Source organism: Ochotona princeps, chromosome 30 (assembly GCF_030435755.1).
Source record: "Ochotona princeps isolate mOchPri1 chromosome 30, mOchPri1.hap1, whole genome shotgun sequence".
Classification (NCBI taxonomy): Eukaryota; Metazoa; Chordata; class Mammalia; order Lagomorpha; family Ochotonidae; genus Ochotona; species Ochotona princeps.
In genome coordinates, this window is record NC_080861.1 from 4,771,903 (window position 1) to 4,787,004 (window position 15,102).

The window sequence follows — 15,102 nt, forward strand, 5'->3', positions numbered from 1 at the left end:
AAGTGGAGTCTGCTTCTCCACCGTTGAGCTGGCTGGGCAGGAAGCAGCAGAATTGTTGGAAGTGATACTACTGTGGTTCTGAGGATAGCCCTCATCTATCAACCTCCACTTCTTTTCCTGTAGAAACAGGACAGCACAGAAGGCAGCCTGTTATCCTGATGTGGCAGTGCGCTGCGAGGAGCTCATGCCACATGAAGGGCTCCAGACAGTGAGGTTCCACAGGCAGAGTCAGGGATCAAGAAGCGCCCAGCTGCCAGGCACCTGGCCAAACAGAAGCACCATTTACCTGGGTCAATTACAGAGGGCAATTCACTTTCAGTAAGAAGTCTCACATGTGACATCATCCAGCTAAAATGATACTTTTCTTGAATGGGACTTGCATTATCTTAGAACTCGTTTTGCCCCAGGGTACTGAAAAACAGAAAAAGTAGCAACAGAAGAAAAGTCAAGTTGCTACTTCTGCAAGCAGAGTACTGGTTACAGCACTGATTCCTGGCCTGGCTGCTCCACTTCCCATTCAGCTCCCTGCCTGTGGCCTAAGAAAGCAGTCGAGAACAGCCCCAAACCTTGGGATCCTGCACCCAAAGTTGATTTGGAAGAAGCTCCTGGCTTCGGATGGACTCAGTTCCAGTCATTGTGACCATTTGGGGAGTGAGCCAGTAGATGGAAGATCTTTCTCTCTCATTCTCCCCATGAATGTGATTTGCAGGTGCAGGGTCCCAAGGCTTTGGGCCATCCTTGAGTGCTTTCCCAGGCCACAAGCAGGGAGCTGGATGGAAAGTCGGGATGCTGGGATTCAAACGGGCACCTGCATGAGATCCCAGCTTGTGCAAGGCAAGGACTTCAGCCATTAGGCTACTACGCCAGGCCCCTTAAAGTGGTTTCTTAATATATCTTTTGCTTTGGAATTTTACTGTATTAGAGATAGATATGCCTATATCTCACCTCAGTCCCTGTCTTTCAGAAGACAAAATGAAAGAATTATGTGCAAGGTGATTGACCTGGATTGAATATTGTCTCAAGAGGCTGGGAAGAGAATTAGTGTGGGAAGCAGAAAGGAGGTAGCAAAGCATTTTAGGCACTTGAAGAATTGGCTAGCCCACTGTACCCAGGATTTACATGTTTTGAGAAAAAACCCCTAATGTTTTTTTGGCTGACTTCTTGGGAGAGGGGGGACAGAACTTATGTTTCCCACTCAGGACAACCTGCTTTATTTTTGGATTTCCTAGAAATGGCCACACGTTGTCTGAAATCACCCATTTAATGACGGACACCTGCTCATTTACAGTCTATTTAGTTCCTAAGGTGTTACCACGTCAGCCTCAAATTTTTTATGCATTTATTTTATTTACTTAAAGGGAATATACATATATATATATATAGAGAGAGAGAGAGAGAGAGAATCATCTACCTGCTGGTTCAGTCTCAAATGCCCATTATGGCTGTGGCTAGCCCATGCTGAAGCAGAAACCAAGCACACATCTGGGTTTCCCTTGTGCATGGCAGGGGTCCAAGGACCTTGGTCACTTGCTGCTTTCCCATGGAGGTCCCCTGGGTTAACCTCATTGACACCAACGGAGCTTCATTGGGGTTTACTTCTGTAATTGTAAGAAGGAAGTTGAGATATAACTAGCGACTAAAAAAAGTTGCAAAGATAGCCACCACCCACGCTTATATATTATTTGAAAATTGTTGTTTTATAATTTACAAGAAAAGAAACTTTTATAAGATCATTACTTGGCTTATTTTTTGTTCCTGCAAAGTCTAACTTCTTGTTCAATTGCTACCAACTTCAGTGGACTCCACTACAGAATCCATCTTCGTATTTTGATGATTTTTATCTTGTAAGCATCCTATTACAGTTGACCGCAGCCTGAAATCAAGTTGCTGTTTCTTTTGGATTATACAGGGGAGGTTATGTTCTTAGAAAGAAACCTTCCATCAAAGTAACAGTTTTAATAAGATCTCAAGTCCTCCTGTTTCTCTACCAAATGAAATGTCCATCACTTTAATAAGAGTTGTCATCTCGAGATGTGGTATAAGAAGATTGGATTACAGCCACGTTTCCCAGAGTGTGCAGAGAGCTGATGAAAAATGACATCTCGTGTGTTTCTTTCGACTTCATTAAATTCAGAATAGCAGCATTTGGCTGTGAGTGAAAAATTCCTGCCTTTTTTTGAAAGGCAGACTTTTTTTTTAAAATGGAGGAGAAACCCAGAGGGCGAGAGAGGTCCCCCATCTGCTGGTTCACCCCCACAGGGTCACCATCGCAGCTGGTGAGATTAAGTTAAGCTGTATAGGTAGTGCTGTGTCTGCTAATTTCCTTTACCATTAACAGACATAATCACAGACCCCTTTGCTAGAAGAAAATTAACCCAGGGGTTTCTTTTAGGAAAAAGAAAGGACCTTTTGCACCTAATTCCCCTCCCGCCCAGGGGCTTGCTGACAATAGGTGAACAGCAAGCATGGAATCCTAGCTGTGCTAGAGGGGTGTCAGGAGGCAGATGCTCTGGGGCAGGTTTCAGAGAGAGCAGAGGTGGTGGCACCGAGGAAGCAGCCAAACAGGAATTTCAGTCCAACCCACCAGAGATGTTGTTCCTTGTCAGAGTGCTCACAGCCTGCATTCCTCCTCTTGGGGCTACTCCACGCCTGCCCCAAGGGCAAAGCCTGGAAGCACGCCCTCTGGGAAGTGTGTGTGTGTGTGTGATCATGGGAGTGTGGCTGTGGCACCTTGCAGGAGAAGCTAAGTAGGGCTGAGAGAACATCACACACCTGAAGGGGACATGTAATGGAACCACCCAGCCCCAGCATGACTGAGGTCTCCAGCTGACATACCCCTCTCCTGGCCCTAGACCACTCAGCACCTGCTGCCACACCCCCACCCTGCCCTGGCCCTAGACCACTCAGCACCTGCTGCCACACCCCCACCCTGCCCAGAACCTGCACTTGGCTCTTTCCCTTTAAGTGTGCACATCCTCTTCAGCCAACATTGTTGTAGCTGCTTCAAACTAACGCTTTCATGGATAACAACCATACACCCTTGAAAAATGTAACACTGCTAGTTTAGCATACTTGGAGGCATTTAATACTTGCAGAAAGGGAATAACAGAAGGTTTTTAAACATCTTTTAAAAAGTATATTTAAAGGGCCCAGTGTGGTAGCCTATTGGCTAAAGTCCTTCCCTTATTTGTGCCAGGATTCCATGTGGGTGCTGTTCTGTATTCTGGGTGTTCCACTTCCCTTCCAGCTCCCTGCTTGTGGTCTGGGAAAGCAGTAGAGGATGCCCAAGGTCCCTGCACTCATGTGGGAGACCTGGAAGAAACTCCTGGCTCCTGGGTTCATATCAGTGCAGCTCCAGCTGTTGTGGTCACTTGGGGAGTGAACCAGCAGATGGAAGATCTCTATACATATGCCTTTCAATAAAAATAAATAATTTTTTAAAAAGTATATTCAGGAGGAGATTGTATTCATAAAATAATAATATGCTGTTATAAAAAAAGAAACAATAAATAACTAGGAAAGAATTCTTGGGAAAAAAAACACAAAGGAATAATGAATTACTGAAGACCAAGTTGGTGAAATTTATTAGCAGGTAGGGAAATAAAAAGGTAGAAAACATAAAGGAAAAGTTGAGGCAGAATGATAAATGCTGGAAAGCCAAGTTTCAGGTCACAATTTCCCTAAATCGCACGAAGACAAGTGCTTTTAGATTACGAAAAAAGCAAACCCGAAACTCACATTAAACCATGCAGAATTAAACAGAAGAAAAAGAAAGCAAACAGGTGCCCATGCCTACACATTTCCTGGCAAGAGTTTGGAACTCTGGGTATAAGCAGAGTATCTGAAAGGAGCTAGGTAAAACAAAACAACCACATCGGAGTAAGGACCAGACGGCAGGTTTCTCAGCAGACGTCTCGTAGGCAGGAAGATGACAGAATGACGCGGTCAAAGTTCTGGGGGAACATTGTTTTCAACCTAAATACACCCGAAGGAAAGGGAAGTAGAATGTAGGTATGTTTGGACATGTTAGAATCAGGAAGCCGACTGCTCATGCTCCCTCTAGACAAATCACTTGCAAAAATGAAGAAAGAATATGAGAGGATACTGTGGCTGTAAAAGCAGCGAAAGATGTGCCAATTCCATCACTAAAGGTGTAAGTATATCTCATGCAATTAATGCTGTATATACACACATGCGTATGTATATATATGTATATATATAATTTTTTTAAAAAGATTTATCTATTTGAAAGGCAGAATGACAGAAGAACAGAAATATTCTATTCCCGGGTCATTCCCCAGATGACAGCAACGGCCAAGGCTTGGTCATGTCAAAGCTAGGCGCCAGGAGCTCCGACAAAGTCTCCCATGTAGGTGGCAGAAACCCAAATACCTGGGCTGTTATCCAATGTCTGTTAGTAGCATCGGCAAGCAGCTAGACTACAAGTGCAAAGCAGCCAGAACTTGAACCAGGTACTTCAACGTGGGAAGCAGCCTTAAATAGCAGTTTAATTCTCTGTGCCATAGGCCCTACCCCTGGATTTTATATTCTTCTGTATTTATCATTTTACTATCAAACACTCACCATCAAATGCTTATCTTAGAAATCTAACCTCTATTCAAGCAGTTTAGCAGTGCTTACTGCCTAAGTGTGTTATCAAATTCCCTCTTTGCACATTTAATAAGAAGAATTAGTATACTTAGTTTAGAATAGTTCTGGAAAAGGTCTAAACTGCCTCTATTAAAATGGCTTACAAATAAAATATTCCAGAAAATTCTCTCCTCAGTTCATCTACATACCAAAAGATAGCAAGATACAGACATATGATAATAAACATTTTTATTTCCTCACAACAATCTGAAAGTGGATTTTACAAATTATAAACAAAAAATACATTCTCGGTTTCAAAAAAGTTTCTACCTATTTGTCAAAAGCCAAACTGTTGGACATTGAGGCCACTAGCTGGCTGTGGCTGTCCAGACTGGAAATGCGTGACTCACTGTGACTGTCCCCACACGCCATCAGGATCAAATGCCAATCATATTTTAAAGACTTGGTATTAAAAAGCCCATGAGATGCTCCATTGACAATTTCTACATACCAATTATACATTGAAGTAATATTTCAGTGTATGAAGTTGTATACATTTTATGACAATTAATTTCATCTCCTTCCCTTTCAAATTTAAAATCACATGTGGGGGACTTCGAAAAGCTTATAGAAAAATGGAATGAAAAGAAAGGATTATGTTAGTTAAAAAAAACTTTGCTATGCATTCATGATTTTTGCACCTGGCATTTTCCATGGATGCTTTAATGGCGTGTCTCATGGCTTCCATGTGTAGTTCACGTTCTGTTCCTGTTAGACAGTCCTGTTCTAGAATAACAAAATGTCACACTCTTCCAGCCTTGCTCAAAAGGGTTTCACACTTGGCTAACACATCCCCAGACCTCCTCGACTCTGCAGAATGAATCATGACAGGATGCTGGAACAACACAGAAAGCACAGGAAATTGGGAGGATGGGGAACAGCACTGGATCAATACGAGAAGAAATACCCGTTCTTGAATATAAAGAAGCTGTTGGTTGAATAAATGGAGAATCTTCTTCACAGTCATCTTTAATGCTTTCTTCCTACAATGCCATGCAAGCGAGGTGCATCCTACCAGCAACTCTTAGTTGGTAGTTCTTTGCATAGATTTACTGACATTTTTTTCTGTTAGGGAATGCCCCCACTTTGACATGGTAATGATTGTCTTACTTTAACCCCACTCAACGCCTCCATTGTGGTTCCAGTACAAGAGATACTTCCTTTGAAGCAGAGGCGAAGGCAGCTCTGGCAACTGTCTTTCAAACAACATTTATGATCACAGTTACCAACCTGATCGCATATCAGCCACATGAAAAAGTCACTTTTATTGATAGAAAGTACATACTTTCTTGCTACATTTGGGTAATTTATTCCCTGAGAAACATCATAGTACATTTGTGCTTTCTGTCTTATCCCTGTAGATCATTAATTGTTTATGATTCTTCATTTTGCCATGAAGTATGAAAAACATTCCAGTGTCTGTCAACAGAGGTAGAAGAAACAGGTGAGGGATTTCTTTATAATAATCAGAAAGCTGGCAGGAGGGAGGGAAACGGGAGTGCTAAAACCGTCCCGAGAATCAAGGAAACATCAAGGTCATTGGTGTCATTGGCAGCAGCAAGGAGTGATACTGAGAAGAGGTTAGGAAAGCTTTTACTCTTATATTTTTCCAGTCCTCTACAACGCCACTGTTGGAACCAGCCACCTTAATTATCACATTAAGGACAGACAATTTAACATCTGGGCCAGGGATTAGCTAATAGAAGATCCTCCATCAATGTTTGCTGAATAGATGGAAAAATTTATGACTATTTGAAAGTCACATCATTTATTAGCATCACGTATTGTGGCTACTTTATCAAAACAGTTTTTCATCTTTTGTTTCTGTCATTGTAGAGGTTTTTTTTTCCAAGCCAGAAATACAACCACACCCTGCAGGGGGTTTGCTTAGCTTTTGGTGTTGTTGTTTCCTGCACGGCTTTGTACTACGGAAGGAAGCAGAAATTGACGCAGTGCAGAAAATCCTTTGTGGCTTTTGCTGGCAATTACTGTGGTTCAGGGAGAATTTTGTAGAAAGTAAAGGTGATAGATACAAGAACTTGGAGTTGAACAGGTGTTAGCCGTGACACTCAAAGCAGAGAAGATTCCTGAGACTAAAGGATGGGGTGGGTCTGGGATGGCAAATTTGCTGGGCACGGACCCCAACTGCCTTCAGGTTCCCCAGGTAGCAACTGGGGAACAGGGCACATATGATCTCTGCTTATCTTTGAAAGACAACATGGCCTGGACGGTGGGCTCACTATAGACCGGTGTGGACGGAGGCCCAGAGCACTCTGAATTCTCCCACCTAATGTACTGGACGGGGGTTGTTAGCAGAACCCGAGGAGGTGAGAGCCTTCCTAACGAGTGACATGAATTCCTCACCAACTGCATGGTTGAAGGTCCAGGGCAGAATAAAACTTCTTAGAGCAAACATCCTCATAGTAAGTTGCGATGACACCATCATGAAAGCCCTTGCTTGGGCAACGACCCAACCACCATGTAAGATGAAAAAATAAGAAAGTTCCCAGAACATGAGAAGTAGAAGTGACGTCCATAGTCACCTAGTCCGGACTCCTCTTTTTCATGTTCAGACGCTGAGGTTTGGAATGAAGAACTGTTTCAGGCTGTTGACCAAGAGCCAGTGCAGAGCTGAGGCAGTGGGTCATGAGCCCACTATTCTATCTTATTTAGAAAACTCGGGGATAGCTTTGGAAGTTAAAATACATTATTACTTCATCATGGTCAGGCATGTTCCCTATCGGAATAGGTAGCATAATTTAAAAAAATGAAATAAATATATTTTTAAAAAATCTGGATTATATAAAAATTGACCTTTATTAGTGGAGATAAAAAAAAGGAATTATGGCTCCATGGATTTCCAGTTATCCCTCAATACAGAAATTGGGGAAAGATGACCTGACCTATACCACACCTTGCTGACATTACAGTTTTTGAGAATTAAATAACTCCTTGAAGGCACCTTAATCATAGAAACGTGTATGTGTGAGTGCTGGACACCCACAGACACACATGAGTCTGTGTAGGTACTGCTTCTCAGGTGGGTGTATAAGTATGTGTGAATTAAACCTACCTTATAGCCAAAGAAAAACTTTAGCATTCCTGACTGGGTCCTGTTTCTTAACAATCATCTAGTCTAGCCTCCATCCGTCTTGTCTAATCTACGTCTTCGTCCTATCTTCTCACCCTTCACTCTTTGCAGGTAGAAGGATGGTTAGAATTTGTCTTCTTATTTCTCTCTGGATATCTGTGTCGGAGAACAAAACTGTGCCTTGCAGAAGAGCCTCTTTCTGGCCAAATGTACAGTCTGCATCACTACTTCCGACGGGAGGATATAAGTAGCTCGTCAGTCCAGCAACTGTCCGTGGGTGGCTAGGACTTCAGACTCTCAGAGGGTCCAAAAGAAAGGGTGGGCAGGGCAATGCCCATGTGGCCAAAGCCTGTCTTCCGAACGTTACACCCTCTGAAAGAGGTGGTACGGCGGGCAGCTGAGCCGACTCGTCTGTTCTTCGTTGGCGTCTCTTCAGATGTTGCTATAGGATTCTCTCTGCCAGCAGGGCCCGTGGCGGATGAGGAGAAACAGCAGCACCACTAAGACACCAGACACCACGCAAAAGGCAATGGCCAGGATGACCTTGAGGGCTGCAGGAAAACAGGAAAACGATTAATGTGTTAGGAAGATCATGGAGAGTCTGTGAGAGTTGGTTTCTGCCTTCGCTGGAAACACGGGAGACATTTCTGCAAGAGACTTGACATCCGTCAGGACACAGGTAAGAGTCAGGAGGAGATCTGTATTCCAGTTCCAGAACCTTCAACCTGGTGCCTCAGCTCCCCACTGTAAAGGGAGGGCTTTGAATGAAGGATTTCTTTCTTTTCTTTTTTTTTATTTTTATTAAATTTATTCATTAATTACATTGTGTTGTAATTACATAGAATCTGGGATTCTCCCCCCCACCTTCCCCCCATGGTGGGTTCCTCCACCCCGCTGCATAACCATAGTTCAAGTTCAGTTGAAATTCCCTCCCTGCAAGTATTTGCCAAGCATAGAGTCCAACATCCCATAGGGAATGAAGGATTTCTAAGATCCTCTTAGAGCACTAGCTGTATGCATTCTTCTGTAGTTAAAATATTCATTATCTGTGGTTTCAGGTCAAAGGAAACTCTGGACGCTTGGTTGTAATCAATTGGGTATAAAAGAAATGGAATTGTGGGCCCGGCAGCGTGGCCTAGCGGCTAAAAGTCCTCGCCTTGAGTGTACCGGGATCCCATATGGGCACTGGTTCTAATCCCAGCAGCTTCACTTCCCATCCAGCTCCCTGCTTGTGATCTGGGAAAGCAGTCGAGGACGGCCCAAAGCTTTGGGACCCTTCACCCACGTGGGGGACCCGGAAGAGGTTCCTGGTTCCTGGCTTCGGATCGGCGTAGAACCGGCCGCTGTGGCTCACTTAGGGAGTGACTCATCAGACGGAAGATCCTCCTCTCTGTCTCTCCTCCTCTAAGTATATCTGACTTTGTAATAAAAATAAATCAATCTTTAAAAAAAAGAAATGGAATCTTTGCATGTTTGAATCTGATTTTCAGGCAAGTATTTTTCAGCGCATAGATATCCCTGAGTGCCTAGGTATTAATTTACACATATCCTTAATATTTGGCCAGACCTGCAAATGATGCAAGGACACTTCAAAAGGTTTATAGAAAAAAAAAAGGAGATAAAAGAAATTTATTTGATACATTTTTAAAGCAACGCACAGTTTTGTCACAGTACGTATTTTTAATAAATTGTTGATGAATCCTTATCTGGGAGTCATCTGTGAAATGTTGTCTCATTGTTTCATTTGGAAAGCTACTCTCAACACATATGTACGAGACGACCTGTAGACGACACATTATATATGCCAGTTTAGACCAACTCCAAATGTATGTCCCCTCATTGTACAAATAGAGCGTTGCTTTTGGCTTCACAAAAGAGCAAACAATTTTGCTCCCATCACGTCTTTCTCTAGAAGAACAGTGCTCCTCAGCGCACAAGCGGGCATCACTGCTTTAGCCTGATCTTACTGTAGAGACGCGGACAACAAGGAGGGAAGAAATCAGATGGTGCTGTTAAGGATGAGCAAACAGTTACAGTGGATTTGCATAGTTGCGATGTTGGGATTTTAAAAACTATTAACTAATAGCCTCCAAACAGCCTCTCCAAATGTGAATGTTCTCCGGAGCTTATAATTCTTCTGCCCAGCTACGTACTTGACATATAGTTATTCTCTATTATCTGTAGTTTCATTTTCATTTTTAAAAAAATTTTAGATGTTAACATAGATGACCAGAGTGGGATGCATCAAGGGTTAGAGAAAAGTGGGTGTGATCACTGCTTCCAAACTTTCTTTCTCCTGTAGTTTCAGTTAGTTCAACTGTTGCCTGAAAGTATTAAATGGAAATTTACAGAAATAATTCCTGAATTTTAGATTACTCCTTGCTCTGAAGAGCAAGATGAAACCTTGTGTCATCTCATTCCCACTCTCCTCGGGATGTTAATTATCCCTTTGTTTAGCATATCTACGTTGCAGGTAGCCACGTGGGTTATCAGATCCACTGTTCTGGTACTAGTTTGTTTGTGTTCAAGGAAACCTTGTTTTATTTAATAATAGCTCCATATCCCAAGAGTAGTAGTGATGCTAGAAATTTGAGTGAAGCAAAAAAAAAAAAAAAGCCATAGTAATGATTCCTTTACGTGAAAAAGTGAAAGCACCATGGGATTTTGAGAGGAAGGGTGCAGGCAGAGTCCATTCAATGAATGGTTCTATTTCATTATTAGTTATTGCTGTTAGTCTCTTACTGTGTCCATCCAAGTTAAACTTTGTCGTTGGTATGTATCTACATATTTATATCTATATGTATATATATGTGTGTCTCTCTATATACACATACATGTACATCTATAGATACATGTATACATATATATGTATCTATATACATAAAATGTGTGGGTGTGTATGTCCATGTAGTTCGGTGCCATCCAGTTTCAGGCAGCCACGGTATCCTCCATAGAAAAGGGGGAATTATCGCACTCTCCTGGGCATCTTGTAAGCATTTCCACCTCAACAAATCCAAACCAGGAGTCCCGATGGCTCCTTCCTGCTTCCCCACACACTGCTCTACCCACAGCCTTCCTCATCTCATGGATGAAAACTCCCCTTTTTTGCTGGTTCAGAAGTCCTTTCTTACTCCAGGCTTTCTTTCACACCCCACACCTGATCTGTGAGGGATTCCCGTTGGTTTTACTCAAAAAATGTGTGCAGAAGCTAATGACATCTCTGCTTCCAACCTGCTGTGAGCCAGTATCCTGACCATGGTCCCCTGACTTGCTCTACATGGCCTTTCTACATGGCCTTCTGTTTCTCAACACAACAGCCACAGACCCTCAAGTCACATCAAGCCTGCAGATGGAGAAGTTAGAGGCAGGTGAGTGTGGAAGGAGGAAATCAAGGATGTGGCTCTGGGAATGATGCTGCATGGGCTTGGGAGCAGGGATCCGTCCAAGAGAAACTGGCCAAAGAGGATGGGCCAAAGGCAAGACTCGGGACAGAGCATGCATGCTCTCCTTCTCGCTTATTTTTAACTTGTAATAGCCCTTGTACTGTAAAAACATCCTGAATAGCTTTACTAAGCCGTGCAGAAGATCTACTGCAGCTGGGGGGGAAATCATAGCATTCATGATCGGAAATGGCGGAGACAGGCTTGGGCTTCTGAATGGCTTGGTTGAAGGTTTCTCAGCGTGGCACAAGGGGAAAGGGACAGACTATTCTATGACAGAACTGTCCAGGTTGAGGGCAAGAATGAGAGTAAGGAGTGACACAGCCCATACCAAAGTCCCCAGTGTCGTTCACGGATCACGATTTACAATCAAAGCAGATGGCCTCACCTCTGGAAGAGATGCTATTAAACAGAGCTCTCCACAGTAATGAGAAATAAGAGAATGTCCAGGTTAGTGTCCTGAAGACAGGGCACACAGCAGGCATACTTGATGTGTGTATATATAAAGCTAGTGGCTGCCCTTTGTTGTGTAGTCTGTTCTGAGCCTCACTGTTGCTTTTCTCTGCCAGTTATGGCTTCTGATCTCTGCGCACAGTCACGAGGAGCTCAGGCTCAGTACGGGTGGTGGGGGAACAGAGGAGATGACCATTTAGCCAATCAGCAAGTAATGATGGGTTACAGCAGGTTCTGGGTGATGTCTCCGGGATAAAAATCCCAAGAGTGACAGAGCCTGGCTTCTGCCAACAAGAAGCTCATAGTTGAATCTTAGATCCCTGCCTACGTGTGACGGATCCTCAGCTTTACAAAGATGATGCGGGCAGCCAGAGCTTCACACGAGTCAGCTTCCCTTCTGGGGAATAACTGCGGTTGTGTGGGGGAATATCAGGAAAGATACACCGTGTAAGATTTTGGAATTAAAGAAACATTTTAAAAATAATTTTATTATTTTCAAGTAGCATGGTATGGAACTCAGACTTATCATGAATTTTCTAGCAAAGATGGTTTATTGGGTTCCCTAGACTAACCAAACACCTTCTTCCAGCCTTCAGTAGGATTTCATGGGTGGAAATACCCTAGAAGGAAGATTACCAGGCACCTTGTGTATGCAGTACATTTCCTCTCATTAAAGATTTTTATTTTTACTGGATTGGCCTTCTCAGAATACCTATAAACATCTGCTATGCCACTTTTTTTCCCCCAATAAGTTACAGAAATTCAACAGTTTGAACTATTTATCAAGTTCATCTGACATTCCGTCCTTTTGTTTGTCGAGTTGGGTGACCCCCACAAAGGCATCAGCTCTATAGTGTCTCTGCCAAGGCAGAAAACCACCAAGCCCAGGGGCATTTCATGGCTCAGCAAGTTCCCGACACCCACTGGCCAGCCATCTGTCTTCTGAAAATTTTACTGCATTGGCATAGGAGGCTAACCTTCTGCCTGTGGTGCCAGCATCCCATAAAGGTGTTGGTTCAAACCCCGGATGCTCCACTTCTAGTTCAGCTCCCCGCTTATGGCCTGGGAAAGCAACGGAGGATGGCTCAAGGCCCTGGGTGCACCTGCACCCATGTGAGGGACCTGGAGAAAGCTCTTGGCTTTGGATCAGCTCAGCTCCAGCTGTTGCAGCCATCTAGCAAGTGAGCCAGCACATAGAAGATCTCTCTCTCTGTGCTCCTCTCAAGGTAACTCTGACTTTCACATTAAAAAAAAAAATCTTAAAAAACAAGTTTACAACTGCCCCTGGCATCACTCTTTAGGATCACATTGATCAAATCCAGTCTGCTTTATTTCTTTTTCTTTTTTAAAAAGATTTATTTATTTTACTTGAAAGAGTTACAGAGAGACGGGGAGAGACAGAGAGAGATCTTCCATCTGCTGGTTCATTCCCCAAAATGGCCACAATGGCCAGAGGCTGAGCTGGCCCAAAGCAAGGAGCTTCTTCCAAGTGTCCCCTGTGGGTGGAGAGTCTCCCAGACTTGGGCCATTCTCTGTTGCTTTCCCAGGCCATAAGCAGGGAGCTGGATCAGAAGTGGAGCAGTGGGACACAGACCAAGGCTTAAGTGGGAGGCTAAGCCGGCTGTAACGCTGCACCAGCTCCTGTCTGTTTTCTTGGCCTTAAAGAAGTTCAAGTATTGAACTTACTTTGCTGCAGGTTACCTTGCGTCTTACCCTCTTAACAAACTTTGTGTGAATTGAAAGGGACAGTGTGCTGGAACAGGGATTCAGAAAAGAACTAATTTGTAGCACTCGCTGATTTCTGTGGTGGAAGGACTCCTATCAGGTGAAGTTGTGCAGGGGAGATGTGCACATCCTGCAGCTCAGCACATCAACCTTTCCTTCATGCTCATAGATTTTGCCAACTACAGGGACTGCCCTCTTCTCGGACACTGAGTTCCCCATTCTGGGACCGTGAGGCCAAGAATTCTTTGACAAGGCGCAGTGTGGCTGACTGGGAAATTAAGGAGAGGTGGGCTCAGTGGGCTTTGGTTCAGGGAGGACAGGAAATTAATTTACACATGAATCAGGCAGCTATATTAATGGAGCACCAAGCTCGGCGTCACACAGGCGCTTCTGTGCATGGAGGACACAGAGTGTAGAAAATACGACAGACACACATGTCTTGCTCCCAGGAAGCCGATATTTCATCGTTTTAGAGCTGACCCCCGCCCTTCTGAATGAAACTGGCAAAATGTGCAGAACCCTAATCTTGGGAGGGATGGCTACTCTATTTCAGCTTCAAGCTACTAGGACATCTGAGAGATGCCTCTCTAGGACCTCATGGTCCCCATTCACCACCTCCATTCAGAACTGATCACCCAAGGCACAGATGTGACCACCTGCTGAAAAACTTCCCTGATCTCCGTGACTTCTGTTCCTACGGCAATCCCTGTGTGCACCTGACATAAACATTGCTATTCTATGTAAGATGTCTGTTTTACTTCTTTGCTCCCTGTGAGCTTCCAGGGGCATGGTTTAGTTTGGGGGAGCTGGAAGAGGGGATAAGTTCCATCTTAAATAGAAGAGACAGGGTCAAGCACACATGGGCCTTTACTTGGTCAGAAGTAGTCACGTCCAAACTGTATTTTCATGCAAAAATGTCCAAGTCAGCCCAAGAGTTTTCCTTTATCTTCTTATTATCCTTCCCTTTATAGTAAAATAAAAACAAGAGTGCCCCTGCCATCCGCCTGTAGGAATTCTGCTCTAGTTAAACACAAACACATGTACATATGCACAGTTTTCGAAGTACATTATTACAAAAGCATTGGTTTTGGACTTCCCCAATCATGCTTAGATGCTTCACTTGACAGTTGACAAATTCCCAGAAGAAAGTTACACACATAGATAAGGACCCTCAGGACATTTACTTGGGGAAGAAATGACACAGAGAAACAAATACGGCGACAAGTTGTCAGTCATGTGAGGCCATGGCTTTGCTTCAGATCCCGGCATCCAGGGCCACCCTCACTAGCCACCATGTCCTCTTGTCCCATGTCCATGGGACGACCACCCGGTGTTCTCAGGTGCAGTGCACCTGCCACGTGGAACACCTACAGGACTTGGCAGGGTGTCATTCGAATTGAATTGCACCTGTACAGTGAGCAGCTCAGCGATACCATTTTGTGAGCTAGTGTTTTCTGGAGCGCTTCTTGGTCAGTCATAGCCACACTCTCAGTGTTTCAATGAGCCCTGAAAACATCCTGACATTTCTAACATTGTCCCAGTTCAATGTGCAACACCATTGCTCCTCCCTGAAGCCAGGTTTGGGACCAGCCTCCCTGCCAGGCGCCGAAAGACAGACTCCGACACACAGCGCTCTGCTCTCTGGTGGGCCAAGTCCAAACAGCTTGCTCTGATCACTTATTTGCCATGCTATCTAGACTTCAAGAGCTACTGCACAAAGCACACATATCAAGGCTTCTTAAG

The 15,102-nt window shown here is 43.9% G+C and overlaps 1 protein-coding gene across 1 annotated transcript in view; it reads right to left on the reverse strand.

The window, feature by feature from the left end:
• Positions 1–8,168: 8,168 nt before the first annotated feature.
• ACP3 (acid phosphatase 3) overlaps positions 8,169–15,102 on the reverse strand; it is a 34,580-nt gene continuing 27,646 nt past the window's right edge. The window contains exon 10 of the mRNA XM_058657112.1: positions 8,169–8,292. Within this exon, the coding sequence (XP_058513095.1) occupies positions 8,174–8,292 (119 nt within the window). The 3' untranslated portion in view covers positions 8,169–8,173. The remainder of the gene's footprint in view (positions 8,293–15,102) is intronic.